General features: G+C 41.8%; 1 protein-coding gene across 3 annotated transcripts in view; it reads left to right on the forward strand.

Annotated features, from left to right (window-relative positions):
* Nucleotides 1-19,615, forward strand: part of CARMIL1 (capping protein regulator and myosin 1 linker 1) — a 191,337-nt gene that overhangs the window by 156,385 nt on the left and 15,337 nt on the right. For all 3 annotated transcript variants that reach the window (XM_063397823.1, XM_063397814.1, XM_063397833.1), the window contains 4 exons: nucleotides 10,948-11,014; nucleotides 11,326-11,522; nucleotides 15,521-15,627; nucleotides 17,743-18,175. In XM_063397823.1, coding sequence (XP_063253893.1) covers nucleotides 10,948-11,014; nucleotides 11,326-11,522; nucleotides 15,521-15,627; nucleotides 17,743-18,175 — 804 coding nt within the window. The remainder of the gene's footprint in view (nucleotides 1-10,947; nucleotides 11,015-11,325; nucleotides 11,523-15,520; nucleotides 15,628-17,742; nucleotides 18,176-19,615) is intronic.

A 19,615-nucleotide genomic window follows, 5' to 3' on the forward strand; every position in this document is an offset into this window, starting at 1 on the left:
CCCAGATTTGTGTTGAGGGTGGAGGGGAGGGTGTGTAGTTGTTGTGACTTAATCTGGCAGGCAGCTGAACATTACACTCACCTCCTCCGCAGTGGGATGCGTGAGAGAATCAGAAAAAAAGTAAAACTCGTGGTTTGAGGGAAAAAAAAAGTTTAATTGAGCAGAAAATGAGGGGGATATAGTAATAATGATGACAAAATGTACAAAACAAGTGATACATGATGCAGTTGTTCAGTACCTGCTGACTGATGCCCAGCCGGTCCCCGAGGAGCAGCCACCAGCCCCTGGGCAGTTACCCCCAGCTTTATAAGCTGAGCAGGATGCCATAGGGTGTGGAGTGTCCCTTTGGTCAGCTGGGCTCAGCTCTCCTGGCTGTACTCCCTCACAACTTCTTTTGCACCCCCCCTCTCCTTGCTGGCAGGGCTGTAAGAGAAGCTGAAAAGGCCTTGATTTAGTGTAAGCACTGCTCAGCAAGATTTAAAAGCACCAGCATGTTATCAACACTATTCTCATGCTAAATCCAAAACACGCACTGTACCAGATACTAGGAAGAAAATTAACTTGTTCCCAGCTGCAAACAAGAAGGCAGATACATCCTTTGTGGCAGGAATTGTCTCACTGATACTGGGATTCCATTGGTTTATTTCCTGTGTCATGAAAAAGCCACATTGAAAGGAGAATCCAGTAACAAACCACTCACTGAAACACTGGTCTTGAGAGCTGAACTTCCCTGCAGGGTGTTTAAGAGGGAGTTACTGCTAAGCAGTTTGTCTGTGGTGGGCAGAAGGGTCTTGAACACGCCGGTGTGCGGTCTGTGGGTGGTGCCAGCCCTGGCTGCTCAGTCCAACCATTTGGCCCTCTGCTGGCAAGAATTTGAATGCCCAGGCTGCCAGCACAGGCATCTCAGCAGGCTCCAGCAGGCTGTCACAGGCTGTCACAGCCTGCTGATAGACACCCATCCACCACTCGGTGGAGAGGTGACTGTCCCTACCTGAGTTTGCTTGCCCATTCAGGCAGTAAGTAGCTGAATCACCCAAGAACTCACCTGCCTGCTTCAGGCAGACTTAGCAGGCTATGAGGGCAAAGCCCTTTCACACAGGCTGGGTCAGGGGACACTCATGGGATCCCTTTTGCCAGCAGAGCCATGGAGTCAGTTGATGTTCAGCACAAACAGATACAGAATCATCTTCCTGTAGCCTCTGCTTGTAAGAATCTTCTTGTTATTTCCCCGGTAGATCAGCAGGAGCTCTTTTGGAGTAGTTCTTGCCAAAATCTCTGCTCTGGAACCTTTGGCAGAGGCACAACAGCAAGCAGCATGAGAATAACCTGTGATAATGCTATTTCTGTAGCACACATCTCACTGCAGCCATGATGTGTTGCAATTCAATTAGTATCTGGCAGTCTGACCTCAAATGTTGAGAAGTTTTCTGTGTAGGTTGTATGGTCCTTTCTGCTGCTTTTTGATTCTTCCAGCATCTCAGATGAACAACTTGGCATGAGGTATTTAATCTGTGTTGTCTGGGGAAATCTTGTTTACTCTGAAATCTGGAGAGCCTACTGAAAATAGCACAAGCATGAGTCTGTCTCCCTAAGAGTGCTTCATGGTTCTCACTTCACCCAGAAGAACATTCGGCTTGCCATTTTTTGTTCAGCAAAACTGATACTTCGTGTTGCAGGGATAAAAAATAGTTCCTCACAGGAACAGGGGAGATAAAGGCTGTGTTAGGGCAGGCAGTTACAGAGTACTATTAGACTTTGCTATATTTTGTCAAAGAAAATTATCTTAGGATGAGCTGGGTTATCAGAATAGGAACTTCAAAATAAATAAATAAAATCAAGTATACATTCTGCCAGAAGCCTAGAAGGCAGCTTCCAAGTCATCAAGTCTCATCACTGATATCATTGACAACTGCATCACACAGCCTTATTCATAAATCTATCAGGCTTCCTCTCAAAATACCTTTCTGTTAGACTAGAGGAGATCTTAGAGGTAAACATACTTTCTTTGGATGTTATTCAGGTCAGCTAAAGCCTCATTACAAAGTGGTGGATGTATCTCTGCAGTGAGACCATATCTCATGTTAGATCAAGGTACTGTGAATTTTTGAGATCAGTAGTGGCAGGATTGGAATACTAATCTGAAACCAAAAGCACTTAAACAGGTGAAAGAATCTTCAAGTATGCAGATATTAATGAAAACTAAAAGAAAAAAAACAAGAGAGAAGAACAAAGTCGTAGAAAAGTCAGGTTGGTTTCACTCAAAGCTGATCAGAACCTCATTTTATCTGGTACAGTTTAGCTATGAGTAATTTCTAATACCGTGGTGTTTAGATACTCCTGAGAAGTTCATGTCCATACAATCAGCACTTGATTCCATGCTTGTGGGTGAGTAGCCCTGCTTTGCAGGGTAGGCATCTTCCAATCCTTTCGTGGTGTTTCTATCCTTCCTGGGCTCATGTGCTGCTCCATGACTGTCTGACCAAGCAGCATTATTTAAATCATGTGTCACACTTTATTGTCATCACTGCATAGGTCAGCTTTTGAGTTTTGCCATCCTCTCATGGGTAAATAATGATTGACATTTTTTATCAGTTTGTTTTAGAGAAGAGACTCAAATAGTCAAGTATTTCAGTTTTTCATGCAGAGTCTTAGAATATTTACTAGTTGCCTGTCAAAATACTTTCTGTTTTCAATAGGAAGGTGTATTGATAAAGTATAAACAGAACTTAAAATTCAGAAAGTTGAGAGGTTTTTTTTAATGTTTTCATTCATAAAGTATATTTCGAAGTGTCCAAGGGGTATCAAGATTTATTGTGCATGCTGGAGAGCTGTCTGAAGCAATATTTTCTATGAGAAAATAACAACAGCTCAAGTATGCCTGGGTTTTCAAGAGTAAAACTTCCTATCATAATTCTGAGCATAGAGTCCACTTGCCCCTGCAGGGTAAACTCATCATGGTTAAGTCTCCTTGTGGCATTTCCCCTGTCAAATGTCACCACAAGCAATGCATCGTCTGCCCACAAAGGGTCTGACAGCGCTGGAAAGACAACTGGTTTTTTGTCTGGATGACTGCTTGTCCTTTTGGTAGCTGTTGACTTCAGGTTCTTGGAGGGAAGGAGAGATGCAGAAGTTGTGTTGGTTCTCAGTCCTGGGAAGCTCTAGGGTAGGCAGGTACAACCGTTCTTCTCATAAAATCATCAAATGGTTTTGGTTGGAAGAGACCTTTAAAGATTCACTAATTCCAAGTTCCTGCCATGGACAGGAAAAGACACCCTTTGGTAAATCAATGTCCCAAGCCCCATTTCTCCTGGCTTGAACACCCATTCAGGAGTACATTGCCTCTGAGTTGCTTTAATGATGTTCTTGCTCAGGGCACCTCATACATATGGTAGCTGTTAAAGAACTGCCTAAGGCTGTCTTGAATAGCTGTCCACCCCTGCATGTTTGCCAAGTTTAAGAGTTTTTATTCTTATTGTATGAAAGATTAGGTCATGAACAAAGTAATTCTGGGGTCAGCATTTGCTAGCTGAAGGTAATAAACAATGACAAGCAAGCAGGTTGTGGTGACTTAAAGATATAGTCTGTGCTAGCTGACCCTAGCAGCTCTCTGTTCTGCACTTAGTTTTTAACTAAAACAACTATAAAACCAAAAGTAATGTAGTTGGAACCATCCTCTTGGATCATCTTGAAGCCCAGGTACTGTAGAGGATGCTAACCTCTTGATGATCAAAAAGAAAGCAGAACTGATGCTATGGAGAATTGCTTTTTCTGTTGCAGGTGGTAGTTGCAGGCATGAGTTCCTTGCAGGATACTAATTCAGAACATGGGTAAACATTTGGTTTAATAGTTTTAGGAACTACTCAGTTTAATTAATGTGTCTGATTTTTCAGTCTTCATAGTGAAAGCTTTGGTTGTTTTTATGCAGGAATGTTTATTAGCAGGAATATTACATGACTCAAAAGATTCAAGTGCAGAATTATTAATTAAAAGAAAATACTGAAATGCTTGATGAAATATCAGAGTACACATGCCACATCACAGCAAGCAGAAAAGCAAAGGTTTCTTGTCTAGTAAAATATAACAAGCTCAAGGGCAAATCTACTGAGCTTATCTTACTGCAGTGCTACTCCTTTTCTTTCAGAAAAAGTTTCTGTACAAGATAATTCTAAAGGTCAGGGTGGTTTATATGAGACTAATTGAATTAATACTGAACCATAGCTCCTTCTCTAGAAATTCAGCTTTTCAGGTGGGAAATAAACAAACATACTCCTGAACCTCATATATGGATTATTTGTATGCCATATTTATTTGCACTATTTACTTTATCTATCTATCATTTCCATCATTTCAGAACTCTGAAATACAAAGGTAAGGACTAGATCTCTGCTGATATGAAAAAGCATAGCCCCTACATTCAGGACTGTGAGGGGCTTTGCTCTCCTGTCAACTGAAAAATACTCCATTAGCTGTCATGGATTTTAGCATTGCATTTAACTTCCCAAGGACAATGGCACTCAAGGGGCAGATTCTAAGGACAGTGGCTCAGGTTACCGTCACTGCTAGTGGGAAGTGCATCACTGATTTTTGGAAGCCACATGGGAGGTTTCACCCTGGAAATCCCTTCATAAAATCTTCTGTAGTTGAAGGAAGCAGTAGCAACTTTCTAGTTTGTAAGGTTTTCTATACAGATGGTGGAGATGCCTGCATGTCCAAAGATTTCATGTGCAGAAACCAGAACTGGCCAATTTGTTGCTCTGCTTTAAAATGTATACCTGAAATTTTTATCTTTTTATTTTTTAAATGAGACACTGTCAGAGGTAGTTAGGAGACTGAAAGAAGCATGGCAGACATTGGTTGACTGAACTGGTGTCATGGCAGCTTTATAGGTCAGAATTCCTTACAGCAAAATAAAAGAACAGGACTTGTGATAAACTGCCTTGTTTTCTTATGCCTCTTTCTTAAAAAGGCATACCCCACAAAATGCATACAGCTGAAATGGTATAGCACTGGATAAATATGCTCTGTAAAATTCCTTTGAAATATTTTTTATGACATCTCAAACCTCATTGGCGCATTGTTAGAATTCCGCAATGCAGTTTCTGATTTTGTTTGGGTTTAATTTTCTTGGGATTTTTGGTTGTGGGTTGGTATTTCATCTTCAGGGGTGGTCCATGTACACTTGGAGTCAGACCACTTCATACTGCAATTATGCTGAGAGCAAACAAACGGGGGAAGGTTGAGAGGCCTCATGGTCTGTAGCACTTGAGGGGTCTGAAGACTGGCATTAGGTTCCCTGCAGAGCAGCCAGATTCCTTGGTGGCTTCAGGCATGTCCCTTGGGCTTTGCTTTGCTTCATGGTGCTTCCTTGTCTAACCTGTTGCCTGCTCTTCGCCTCTTTCTCCCTCCTTACTCCCCACTCACAAGGTGTTCAGCACCTTTTAAACGCCTCAGTAGTCGGGAGATCACTGAAAGGTGGAAGATTGGAGTTTCCATAAGCCCTTGTTGTATTAGGACTGTAGACTGTAAACTCCCTTCAAATCCTGGGATTGCTTCCATTTATGTGTTACTTTGCACTTTGGTCCTAATCACATTTCCAGCTGCATATATAATACAAATGACCTTACTGCCTATGCATTAAAAACACAGAAAAACCTGGAGTACTGCCAGGAGTGCTGTCTGAAAGAGAATCAGTGCTGCAGGTTTATTTTTTGAAGTGTGCAGGGGCACTTTTTTTTAAGATTGTTTCAGTTTTCGAGATGTTTGTCAGTGGATTCTGCAGTGTCTGCAGCAATCTCAGAGTAGCTGAGATTGGTTGTGATTGGTTGTGTAGAAGATGAGCAAGAGGAGAAGATAGATTCTGACAGAGAAATTGGGAAAGAGTGTGTGCATGCATAGCATACAGAAACAAGAGTAATGAGTGGTTTGCCTGAATCACTGCTAGCTGAGAATTCTTGCATAAAGCCAAAGTTTCTGAGGGTAAAAGAAAATAAAGACCACAAAACCTCAATAAACAAACAACTGACCCTGAGGACAGCAGGAAAATAAAGGAAAGGAGCTGGGTGCAAGAACATGCAGCACTTTCTGGACAAGATGTTTAATCCAGACCATAACTGCTCCTGCCACATTGTGCCAACACCTGCGGTGTTGTTATAGCAGCAGTTCCCATTCACCTTGAAAACAAAACCACACTTCTAATAATTGTTTTTTTCTAACCCTAAATTTGAGAGGACCATGGTTGGCCATGAGTCATAGAAGAGATGGGATATGGCATTTGGCATTGCTTCATTTCCTGTGACAGCTGTTCTGCTTCCTTTTTATGCTTGTAATTTTTGAAGGGAAGAGAAAAGATTGTGCTTTAGTCATGAAACAGCATCTTTCTCATGTGCCAAAAGTGGTTGAAAGTCTGTGCTTCTCCTTATGAGAAGGAGAAATACTGTTGCTTTTGTTTACGTTTATTTAAACCTCAGGAGAACAGACTTCCATCCTTTTTCGTTCCTTCAAGAGAAACTTTGTTTTATTTTCCTTGCTTGCTTGCACACCACAGCAAACTGGCAATTTTTAATTCAGAATCTTCCTTCAGACTAGGAAGTACTAAAATTACATTTTTTTTCTGCTGGTGCCAGCAAAATGGAATAACAGTGGATTGGGACACCAGGTGGCAGGTTGGCACCATGGTCAAGTGTCGTATATTGGAAACAGAAAACCTTAATTTGTCCCAATATACATTAAATGAGAGATCACATACTTTGGTTATCTTCTAGGAATACAGAATGTATAGCACTTCCAAACACAAGGGATTTTTACCTCATTCTTGCATGTCGCCTTTCCTGCTAAGACTTCCAAGTGTTTTGGCTTTAGTTTTCTTTATTTTGGTGATTCCTGGTTTTGCCTCCTTTCCTGAGAACTGCTATTGCTTTGTCTTCCCCATTCATATTCTTTTTTCTTTCTTTTTTGCTGCATGGAGACTCTCTGCTGTACAAGTGTAAGTATTTTTTTAGCTCTGCTGTTTCTGGCCTACTTGTTTATGTTTTTGTGCTCCATTTGCCTCTGTACTGCCTTGAGAGTCTCCTGGGAGACTGTAGTGCCATCCATCTGCACCTACAAATGTAATAGGCAGTGGTTCAGGAATGAGATTGGATTTACAAAAAGGTTCAGCTAATGTAGCATCTAAATTTAAAGGATCCCTAGGTTTTAAGACCAAACCAAAGCCAAGTGCTTATGTTGGAGGTATAAGCACAAATTTTACTGCTCAGAAGAAAAATCTGTTGATTTGGTTTTACATTCAAGCATCATACAGCTTAATGAAAGAATAGCCCTCAACATGTTCTCAAAGCTGAAACCCCATATTTTGAAGGGAGACTGGCTGGGGAGATAAATTTCAGGAGGGACCAGCAAGTTGTTCTATAGTTTGTTTGAAGTCTTTTGAAAGGGAAGTGACAGGAGGGTCACAGAGCATCTCTGTATCTAATAGTGTTGAGTATAAATTACTTGCAAGTAGGAGGAGAAAAACATGGAAATAAGCATATCTCTCAGCACTGAGACTCATTTCAATTGTCTGTATAAACAAGGAGAGTATCTGAGATCCTGTTTCTGAAAGTACATTGTTTTCTAGCATTCAAAACAGAACGATTTCAGTGGTTGTTTTTAAGTCCCAAGGTACTAGTGTTCTTCCACAGCTGGTAATACAATTTCAGAAAACTCCAGAGAACTCAGACAGTTTTGTGAGGATGGGAGGAATCTGGAAAAATGATCATGGGAAGAGGTGCTGGGAGCTTAAAGTTAGCAGGGACACATGACATTGTGTAAATAGGCCCTTATTTGGAAGCGTGGTAGAGATTTGCTGGCACACATCTACTGCAGAAGGGCACATTCACATTCATGGAGCCATCTCCTGAGATCTCAGTGGCATAGGTGCATGCAGACTTCCAAGAGGTCCTCTCAAATTCCAGAGGTGCAGTTAATATTTCTGTCTGTTCAGCCAAGCAGTCTTCAATGTGCTCACGGAAAAGTAGGCAAAACAAGGAAGAATTCAGGAGGTGGTGTGCTAGAATGGAAAGTCTGTGGAAGATGTGTATGAGAGGAGGTGATACTAACAGCTGTTCCTCTGTAAAGGCCACAAAGGAAGCATTGGGCCAGAGAGCCACGTTGTGCTTGTGGGGCCAGAGGTGGTGAGAGGGCAGAAGATGTGCTTCTGCCAAAGCTGAACTGCTTCCATGCAATGTAGGAAATGGGCTCAGGCTGGGGAGTTCAGATATCTCCTCTAGCAATGACATGTGCACTGCTGCTGTAGCAGACTGTGTGGTGGCTGAGATGTTAAGCAGAGATTAAGCCTAATATTTTGTAAAAGAGCACACTGGCCTATTTAAATTAATGCTTTGACCCACTTTGCTCTGTGTGTGTGATCTAGAAAGTTCACTTGGCAAGAAGCCTTTCATCTGTGCACTTCCTAAACAGGCTAGAAAACAGAAGGTTTTCAAATAAAAGTGTATGTGGAGCTGTTATTCATGCTGTTAAAGCAAATGGGAAGCATCTCTATCCCTCTGCCTTTATCCCCAGCAGCCAAGCTGCTGATGGATCATGCCAAGCTGACGGTAAGTTACAGCAAAGACTGGCTGGCTTATGGTTGTCAGCACAAGCTCTGCAGGGTCATCTGGGGGCATTTTCTTGTCTGGGAAGGAAAATGAACTCATTCTGTTCCTACCTGGTGGAGAAGTATTTGGAGCATTCCAGTCCTTGCACAGAAAGCTCAAAACTTGCCCTGTGCTGTTGTGCTTTGTTGCCCTGGGCCGGGGCAGCTCTCAGCTTGTCTGTGTTCATCCACTCGGAACACTGGCCATGGCTGTGCAGCTGCTGAGAGACCAGAGGTTTTCCATCAGCTGTGTTCTCTGCCCTCCTTTCTGATCTTCTTTAGCACAGGAGTTGCCGTATATCCTAAATGAAACTTCCAGTCACACCATCCAAGAAAATTGGGAAACAAACTAAAATGCAGGTGAATATGCCTTAACAAGAGAAATGGGCACGTCTGGAAATGAAACCAGCACTACTGATAGTGACTTGCAATTGCTGTCCCCCAAATGCTGAGCTGCTTCAACTCTTTCTTACATGAGATTCAAATGCTTTGGTTGTTTCAGGTTTGGGGGATGGATGGACAGCTGTTGAGGTGTGCAGTTCAGAGGCTGCCCAGCTGCCTACCTCTTGCACAGTCCACTGCAATTTTGGCTGAAAAAATGCAGCACCTCTCCAGCCACTCGCTATCAAATCAATTGCATTTAATTTATTGGTAACTCTGAAAGTAGTGCCTGTTCTTTTGATGCAGCAGCACTGCTTGCTTATTAGTGTCAGAATAAGGTGAATCTGCTCAGGTGACAAACTGCTTCCTGGCTGGTCTTGAAACTATTTTGTTATTTTCTGATGGTTGTCAAATATGGAAGTGGAAACCTGCAACAGCAGAAGGTATCTTTTTTTCCCAACAATGTACATGTCAATAAAACCAGAGCTCTGTTGCCCAGGCAGTGCTATCACTGCCCACTCTGTAGTCTTCAAGTCCTTTTCTGTCTTGAGAGCATGGGTAATATCTGTCCTGTCACAAAAATCTGTCATAACCCTGAGCATGTGAGTAGTAGCCTAATCGTCCTTGTGACTACTTTGGTAATATGAATTCGGCACATGCAAGTCTATGCACTGAACTTTCCATACGTAAAAACTAGCAAATATTTGCCTTTAACAGTTCATGATTTGTCTGAAATGTTAATGCTGACTATGTCTGTTCTGGCTGATATAAAATTGATACTACTAAACGTTATTAACAATTCTATTAATGAGTAGCAAGCCATAACAGCTTGTTGACTGATACCCCAGAATTTGAAGCCACTAGATTTGAAGTCACTAGGCTTCAAGACTAGCAAGTTAATGGAAGTATATGGGTATCACTAAAGCCAGCAGGTACAACTCTGCCACAAAAGGAGCCCATCTTTAGTAAAGCTGAGTGATTTTAAATTAACCCTTGAGAAAACCTGTGGGTCAACTTTTAAACGAAAAGTCTGACAATGCTAAGCTGTGTTAAGAGATTTGGAATTGGTGATGCATCCATTTGCTGTAGCAAAACTGTCTTTGTTACCATGCAAACTTTCAGAAGGCTTCAGTCAAGACAAGAAGGACAACTTTCTTTGAAAAAGAACAAACCTGAGTCTTAAGTTGGGGTATTTGTGCTCTTAAGACAATGTACTCCTTTTTTTTTGGCAAAGTGAAGATCAGAAGGCTAATAGCACATAATTCAGTAACTGTGTTGAGTGTATGCTGAACTTTCCACCTCTCCTCAATGTGTCTAAAGTCCAGGGAAGTCATGTGTTTGCTACAGATACTGCCAACACTGACATGGTGTTTTTGTTCTTTGGAGAAGCGCAGTGTTCTGCAAGGCTCACTTTCCTAGGGGTGTTCAGTGAACTGTGTGGTGATGTTCAGAAGCACAGATTCCCAGTAACATGCCACTAACAAATGAACTGAGGAAATGTATTTTGTATCAAAAATAAAAGCCAGAGCAAGGGGTAGACTATTCCTGGTATTGTCATTAGCTGTGCAATGTTGGACAAAGCAATTGAGTGTTTAATGAGTCCCTCATGATCTCTGCAGAGATGGGATTTTAATAGTTCCCATGTTTTACAATTGGGGATCAAAGAGTTAATGTTTGGACAATTTCAATAATCTTCCTGTGTGCAGCCTGCAGTTTTAGTGGGAAAAATGAATTACCTCCCTGATTCTGTTCAAAGTCAGTTGAACAAAGTATAAATTTAGGAAAAGTTCTGAATGTATGATAGAGGGAGGAAAAACTTCTTCCCTTCTGCTGTTAAATCAAATCAGATCTTTAAATGGTTTGTAGGCCTGAAAAATTGTTTTGTTGTAATTTCTTTTGTCCCCTAAAGTAATTCTTGTTTTGTTTTGTGTTGATAGATGACTCCTAAATCTAAAAGGAAAAGCATCCACAGTAGAATGCTCCGGCCAGTGTCCAGAGCTTTTGGTAAGTCCTTAAATCTATTTTGTTTCTTTGCTTGCCTGAGGTGGTTCTAGATGGTTCTTGGTTGAAAAGCACAGGTGATTCTCCCTCCCTCTGGATTGCATTTGTGGCCCACACTGGCTGCTTTGTTTTGGGACTCTGCTAATGTGTTTGATAGTAAATAGTTGCTCACAGTGCTCTGTCTGCTCACAGAGATGTTGTAGCGAAGTTCCCTGAATGTGCTTATAATTACTTGCCACCAAAAAGACGAATGGCATTGTCTTTTGTTTTAAATATCATGTTAAATCTAATTAGAAAGTTTTGATTTCTCTTAGAAATGGAATTTGATCTAGATAAAGCACTGGAAGAAGTACCTATCCATATAGAAGACCCACCATTTCCTTCCAGCAGGCCAGACAAACGAACTTCTGGATTCATTTCAGAGCTGCCATCAGAAGAAGGAAGGAAACTGGAACACTTTACAAAATTAAGGCCCAAAAGGAATAAAAAGCAGCAGCCCAGCCAAGCAGCAGTGAGTCTACATTAAAATATTGCTGTCAATGTTGTATGTTGATTGCTTTTTGCCATGAGTCAGATCTTGCAGTGTAATGAGAACAAGGGTTGAAGGTGTAAAAGCCATAAGCAACTATTTACTTTTTCTTCTGGTATTCATGTCTTTCAGTGTGCTATCCCAATTACAAGCTTTTTGTCTTGTTTGACACAGCCTAAATCCAGGATATGTTTTCTCCTTTTCTTTTTTGCTTTTGTTTTTGGTTTTTCTTTCATGGAAGCAGTTTCTGGAGGTGCTTGGAGCTTTCACAGGAAATGCACAAAATATCATGAGACTTTTCAATTATATTGCAAGGGTTTGTTAAGTCTTAATCCTTTTTTCTGCCTGCACTAAAATGTGGTAACTTGGCATGAATTCTTATTTCTGTCAGCTCTCAGAGGAGCTACTCTGTGACACCCAGCTTCCCACAGCTCCTAAACTGAAGATGGTGTTTAGGCCAGCAAATCTGCATAGTCACAGATCTGCTTTTCATGCTGGAGCCTGCCTTAGAAAGGCAAAACAGAGGAGCACTGTCTGCTCACGAAAGGCATCGGTGTGAACTCAATACACGCGCGTGGAGTTCCCACAGTTCCATTTCCCTGGCACACCGCATCAGTAAAGATTTATTTCTGTGATTGTGTGTCCTCAGGGCATGTAAGGACAGATCTGGAGGAGTTCCAGAGTTATCTCACAGCAACAGAGCACAGCTGATATGATAAGTAGCCCTATCAAGGGGCAACCATTGCCTCTCGGTGTTAGGCTGCCTCCTAAGAAATGCCTGTGGCCTCTTCTGCTTCCTGAGGATTTCCAAGTGAGAGGATCCTTGAAAATTTCCCTAATGCCGGGAAAGATCTTATGAGGCAGTGGAGTGCTTTTTATACCACTTGGAAAAGGAGAAACATTCAAGCAAGGGGAATATTCAAGCCAACTTTCCATTCCCTTGGGCTTCACTGGGAAGGTTAGAGGTAGCAGAAGAGTGGGTTTGTCTCCATGTAGTGCAAACACATCTGTGTTTACTTCTCCCAGTTCCATTGCTGCAGGACACACATGTTCTCCCAGTGCTTCCAAACTCAGTGTATCATGTGCCATCAGCTCAGGGAGGCGGAAGGGGCAAGTGCTTGGCTACCAGGCAGAGAGCTGGGACATACAGTATCTTCAACAGCAACAAAAAGGTCACTTCTCCTTGTAGAGGAGAAGTCTTACTTCCCCTGATAGAGCAGTGTAGTGGGAATGCTCATCCATATTGAATTAATTACGAAATTGGGAGTTCATTTAGTTTCAGAAATTGAAAGGAGCCTTTTTTAGTTAAACTCATTTGTCCCTGTCTTGTTTTTATGAACCATTTAGTTCCTTACTAGTTCTGACCTCAAAAGGAGTCCAAACAAATTTTTGAAAGACTTAAGATGCTTATTTTGATGCATCTGAAAATGAAACAGCCAGATTTTGGAGGTCAGAGTCACAAGTGGACTGTGACATTGCTTGCAGAGTTGATCTGCTGCGGGTTTTGCCACTTCAAGAATACAGAAAGCAGTGCTTAGGGAAAGTACTTGAAATGTGGAAGGCAAAATCTTGACCTTTTCTGCCACTTAAAGCAGCTCTGTAGGGTTATTTGCTGTTCCCATTATTTGTATTTAGTAATTCAAGGGGTCTCAGATGATCATAGTTGTACTTCCCTGGTTTTGCTGGAAAACAGATTTGTTCTTTGGAAGCTGAAAAATGTAAGAAAAGAAGGGAGAAAATGGAGAAAAAAGAGAAACAAACTTTTAACTGGAGTTGGGTGGGCAGGCAGGAGAAAGATTTATAGTTTTGTCAGAATTTCTGCTGGAATGAGTGTTTAGAGAGGGGGAAATGAGAGAGAAAAAAAGAAAAACTCAAAACCATCCACTCCCAAGTAGCTTTAACTTTGAAAAAAAATGATAAAATAGTTATTTATAATTTAGATTTTTGTGAGATCTTAACCTCATGAGTTCTTCTCTCATGTGTGAAGATTTAGTACAGCAAAAGAGAAGAATCTCTAATGTATGAAAGAGCGTGATTCATCTTATCTATTTCTTCTTCAAAGCCATTTTTTTCCTTAACAAAGAAACATGCTTGCTTTTAAACTTAAGCTTAAAAAGAGATAAAAAATGACAAATGAAGACTTAACACTTTTTTTTTGTTTTGTTTTAGAGTTAGGAGGGTAAAACACAAAATAAACCAGAGTTCAGTCTTACAGTAAATGCTAAAACTAAAAAGTGTTACAATAAACAGCTATAACAATATTCTACGTCTTGAAGACATTATTAGACTCTCAACATTTCTTTACATCTTTCATTAATTTTTAGAAACTTGCTGCTGATTCAGATGTACATTGTTTTCTCTTTGTGAGGTAGATTTTCTCATTTGCTGTAGATCATTGGATCCTGGAATTAGGACCTCTTCAGGGGATGCTCTTGCTTTTGATAATTTCATGTTTATCCCTACTATCTGGAGGACTCCAATATCAATATGAAGTCATTTCTCATTTCTGTTAAAATGCGTCATTCGCTGTTGTTTTGCGTTTCGGTCGAGACGCCGGTGGTGAGGGGTTTGTGACCAAGTCCAACCCAGATGAAGGCACATGCACTCCTGCCTAGTGTCAGATGTTCCAGCTCAACAAGTTCTCTGCAGAACATACCAAAGGTGGCAGAGTTGGAAATCTGATAAATCATTGTGCTAATTTAGAATAGAACTGTTCTCTATAGAAAATCTGTTGCCAGTTTGATTTGCAATAAAGCAGTCGTTACCACGTGGGTTCCTTTCAGATCGGTACTAGATTGCTACAGCAGGTATCAATAAAATAATTACTATTATCTTTGATAACAAAAATAACAGGGTTCAGGAGTGGAAAGTAAAAAGTTTCATGGCTCTGTTCAAAGCATTGGTTCATATGAAGCCCATTTTCCTGACTTAATGAGATTTGGTATTAATAGCGGCTTTTAAGAGGATTGAAGCATTGAAAAGAGTTTGTATTCCACATCAGAAGAGGAGTTGGGATTATTCTTGAGTTATGGTGGCAACTAGGAGATTCCTTGATTTGACTTGTTTTGAATTACAAACTCTGTTACTTTGTGTCCTGGTCCCCAGCACTACTAAGAATACAACTGGGTTGGGTCTTGAGGAGTCCTCTGTAGTCATCTAAAAGGTTTCCATGTGGCATTTAAATTAAAGGAGGTCTCTTTACTGGTGATAGAGCTTTTCCACATCAAAGCCACGTACAGGAGCTAGACCACATGAGAAATCCTCCCAGGAGACTGCTTGTTTCATCTTCAGGACGCTGTAGGGTCACCAGCTAATCTTTACAGGGCCCTTGTGGTTGGTAGGTGTTTCAAAGCCAGCCTGGTTTATGTGCCTGAGATCACCCATATTCAAAATGTGGGCATTGAAATCAAAGACAGGGAGCAAGTTTGCTGTTTTCAGACACTGAGCAAAAGTCTGTGTTTGGTTCCTAAAGTGGAACACCTGATTCTGTATTTAGAGTCTCTGCTTTTGGAAGTGCTAGACTGAATGAATTATAAAAGGCTCTGTTAGCCTGCTGAAGCTCTGTTTCTAAATTTCTTAAGTCCAAAATCCAGAACAAAGATTTTTCTCCAAATAGGGAAACAACTGGCTGTTGAAAATACTTTCTCTTCAGGTCACCACCTGATCAGGATTTATTTTTTCTGGGTTTTTTTTACTTGTCTGACTGACCTAGTGCTCTATTCTCTCAAGCCCAAGGCATTTGATTCCTGGCCCCATTCATTGCAGCATCCAATTTGTCACTGGTGTTTTGGGTTACTTTGTATTTGATGTAATGCATCAGCTGGCCTGGCTAGAGGGGGAATTCCAGTGGTGATTCTGTTGTCTGCACTGAGTTTTGCTTGGCACATATATTTTTTCTAATGTCTGAACTCTTAATTATTATCACTGGAGCAAACATGCTTAGATTATTATATAACAGAGAGGGTTTTTTCTTCTGTCAGGTGTCTGCTGGAGTAGCACCAGAAGGGGACCAGAATGGCCTCATGGGAAGAGTGGATGAAGGTGTGGATGAATTTTTCACTAAGAAAGTGACAAAAATGGATTCAAAGTAAGTTAAAAAAAATTTTAGAAGTTATTAAAAAGTCTATCTTGATAGCTGGGCAAGCAGCACTTTCAAGCTGTGTTTGGTTCCTGTTCCAAATATACAGGGCTGCTGTTGTCAAAGCCAGAAAATACCTTAGTAGTCAAGACACTGTGAATTCAATTACCTGTCCTTTAAGTGGCTACTTTGAAATAAATTGCTTTACTCTACAATGTTGGGGGTATTAATGACTGATGTGTATTTTTATGATTCAGTTGACTTCATTTTACCCTTCAGTGAAGCTTGTTAGGGCTAAAGCAGAGCTTTGTATTGGTTGTGAGTCTCCCCAGTGCTTGTTGTACACATGGGTGTCATGGGTGTTTCTTCCTAGGGAGGAGTGCTGTTGGCTACAGTGTTTTCATAGGTGGCAATAGATTTATGCTGGTTTTGAAACATGTTAAAGATGTGTTTCACCAATTTGTAGTATTCCAGGTTTAAGGAAAACCTTATTCTGAAGATGTCTCCTGTATAAGGGTTATAGAGCTTATGCAGTTGTTTTGGAGCTGGCTGTGTGTTTACAGAACCATGGATGTAGATGTTCTTGAATCCATGCATGTTTTGTGCACATGCATACACAGAGTATTTCCATAACTAAATGAGAAAGCAAGGGTGCTTTCCAGGCAGCTTGCAATGACCCTTTCTGTGCTGTGTATGACATCCATTAAGGAAAACAGTAAGTGTTAACTGGTAGATAGCTGTGCCAGGAAAAGCAAATGTTCTACAGTCACTATCAGTTATAGATACCTATAGTGACATGTGAAGCCATGTGTGATACACTGTGTGGAGGCATGAAATTACAGTAGCTTTGAAAAATGTCCTAAGCAGGTTAAGTTCAGGGTGCTCAGAGGCCTGCACTCTTCTGTCCTTCCCTTGGGTGCCTGCCAGCTGCTCATTTCAGATGTCCATGTGGACTTGCACCATCCCTGTTTACCCATCCCTGGCCATGCTCTTTGCTGAGGATCTTTATTTGGGACCCCAGTGGCTCTCTTTCCAGTTTGGGTGCTTTTATAAAGAATGTGTATGTGCTCAGCTTCACCCTTAAGGTGAAGAAGATGTCTCTAGAAAATTTTAGTGGCAAGTGGGTTCTTTAGGGATTGGTTTTGCTTGTTTGTTCTTTTTGGGTTTTGTGGCCTTTTTTTTTTTTTTTTTGAGGATGAGCATCTGCACTATGAGAGTGACCTCTGTATTCCTTACTGAAAGTGGCTATGCCAGCTAGTTCCTATTTTAAGCAGATCCTTTAAGGAACAAGATCTCCCAGAAGCTGTGTTAAACATGTGCCTAGATCAGTTCTTCTCCTTTTACGAATGGGCAGATACAACCACAGGCAGTGTGCTCTGGAAAGAGTGAAATTGTATGTTGTGGTGGGTTGACCCTCTGCCCATCATAGCTGCTCCATCACTCCCCTCCTGCTGGACAGAGGAGAGAAAATATAGTGAAAGGTTTGTGGGCTGAGATAAAGGCAGGGAGAGATGTCTTGCCAGTTACCATCATGGGCAAAACAGACTCAGCTTGGCGGAAGAAAAAATAATATATTACCAATCAAAACAGACTATGATAATGAGAAATAAAGCAAATATTAAAAATACTTCTCCCCACACTCCTTCTTTCCAGGGTTCAACTTCACTCCAGATTTTCTCTATCTTCTTCTCCCCAGTAACACAGGGGGACAGGGAATGGTGGCTGCCATCAGTTCATCACACATTCTCTGCTGCTCCCTCCTCTTCAGCAGGAGGACTCCTTACACAGAAGTCATTCCTGTAGACCCCCTGTTACCAAAACCTGGCCCTGCAAAGCCCATATACACCTGCATAGACAGCTTGGATAGAGCTGTCTGGTGTTAGAAGCAGCTGGATGTCCAGTGCAGATCGAACAACTGCACAAAGCAGCACAGGCATCCTCAAGATTGTATGATCAATACTAGTTGTTCTGTTTTTGATACAGAGACACCAGGTAATGATTGGGCCTAGGGCAATGTGTGGGTCATATAAAAGATTTGCTTCGCCTGGAAGAAGTTGTTCAATACTATGTAAAAAATGGAAGAGGGGAATGGAGAGAAGTTTGAAATGTCTGTGTCTTTTTTAGGAGACCATCAACTAAAAGTTCAGATGGCAGTGAGCACAGTGAAGCAGGTGATGAGAAGAAGAAAAGGGACTCGAGGAAAAGCGGTTTCCTCAACTTGATCAAATCAAGAGGCTCCAAATCCGAACGCCCCCAGACCGTGTCAGTGGCAGAGGAGCCCTCCTCACCCAGGGTTGCTGCAAAAAGTCCAGCTTTAGACACGAGCAAGAAGGAGGCAAAGCCTGCAGAGCAGAACGGTGGCACGGAGCGATCCGAGGAGTTAAAGACGCCAGACTCCCTGGAGGAGGTGCAGACAGAGGACGTGGCAAAAGCTGAGCGGGGTGACAGCAAGGGCAGCCCCCAGGGGGGCCGGAGGTACGGCGTGCAGGTGATGGGCAGCGGACTTCTCGCAGAGATGAAGGCCAAGCAGGAGAAGAGAGCAGCCTCTGCTCAGAAGGTGAAGGCAATTTGATTTCTTTTGAGTTGTTATAAAAAACAGCAAAACTGTGTGTCATCAGGGGAGGTGGATTGGGGCTGTGAGGGTTGATGGCTGGGGCTTGGCACATCAGTCCTGCTTTCCCACACGGATTGTGGTGTTCCTGCAGGAGGATTGCTCTCTGCTGTCGTGGTTGAACACAAACAGCCTGGCCAAGGCACAGGCTGCCCGTGTAGAGCAGGAGTTGCACCCTTCAGCCTGTGCTTTCACTCCCCTTGGGGAGGAGCTGACGCCTGCCCTTGCACTTAGTGTCAGACGTCACAAACACAGAAGAGGACATGTAATTGTTTGCACATCTCACAGAATAACTTGGGGCCACCTAGTAAGCCCAGCTCAGTATCTCCCCTCTATATGATGTGTGTTTTGTTCGCAGTGCATACCAGAATTGCTTCAGGAGAGGTAAAACTAGGACAGGCTTCTCACTGTGTGCCCCTTGCACACCAGTACCTCAGGTTTGTGGCCAAGTTAACTGCAGTGGTGGCTGGCTGTACTCTTCTCTTTCAGAAAATGATGCAGACAGATGGAGAGGTCTGCTGTATATTAAATTATATATTCCATGCAGAGAAGTAAATCTGGCTACAGTCACTGTTTACAGTATTTGGCATGTACTTTTCTTGTTGCACTTTTTGATTTTTATGCCTTTTTGTACCACACCTAAATATTTTTATGCCTTTGATTTATAGATTTCAAATACTAACAATGAAAGAAAATAACCTGTTAAAAAATTATTTCCAATTGTCTGTCCAGATTCCCTTTGCTCTCTGTAATTTTCTCTTCTGTGAAGTGCTGATCCTGGGCAGGAGCTGTGCTTTACTCAGCAAATGTCAGTGTGGAATATCCTTGTGTTCCTATAAAGCATTTTGTGCTGGCCTATTTTGCCAGATGCCCATTTGCCATTGGTCTTACCCATTATTATCCTCTGCTTCCTGCCAGCTGCAATTGGCATTTTTCACAAGTACCAAAGAATCAGCCTTTTTCACTTCTCTCCTCCTCTTCCATGTGCAGGGCACTCACGTTCTCCATTTGCCATCACTGTCCCCTGTAATTTAAAAGGTGTTGTCTTACAACAAAGCTCATCTCGTGCTTTGTTGTGTTTTCCTTCCTTTAACACACACAGAGTTGTCTTGCTGTGGCCAAGCAAGGCACCCAAAATCCATGTTTACCTTTCTTCATAGTCTTACAGTGCTCACCATGATGTGTGAGCCATTCCTGCAGACACCAGAGTCTTGTCATACGCAGATTCAAATTTATGCAGCTGTCTATGAATCATTAAAGGGATCCTCAGTGCAAAAATGATTTTTTGGAAGAATGACCAGTTCCCTCCTTTCTCATTGGTATTAAGTAATGCCCATGAAAAGTCTCATTGACTTCTAAAGCACCAAGTTTTCAAATAAAATGCCC

The sequence above is a fragment of the Prinia subflava genome, chromosome 1 (assembly GCF_021018805.1).
Source record: "Prinia subflava isolate CZ2003 ecotype Zambia chromosome 1, Cam_Psub_1.2, whole genome shotgun sequence".
In the NCBI taxonomy this organism is placed as follows: Eukaryota; Metazoa; Chordata; class Aves; order Passeriformes; family Cisticolidae; genus Prinia; species Prinia subflava.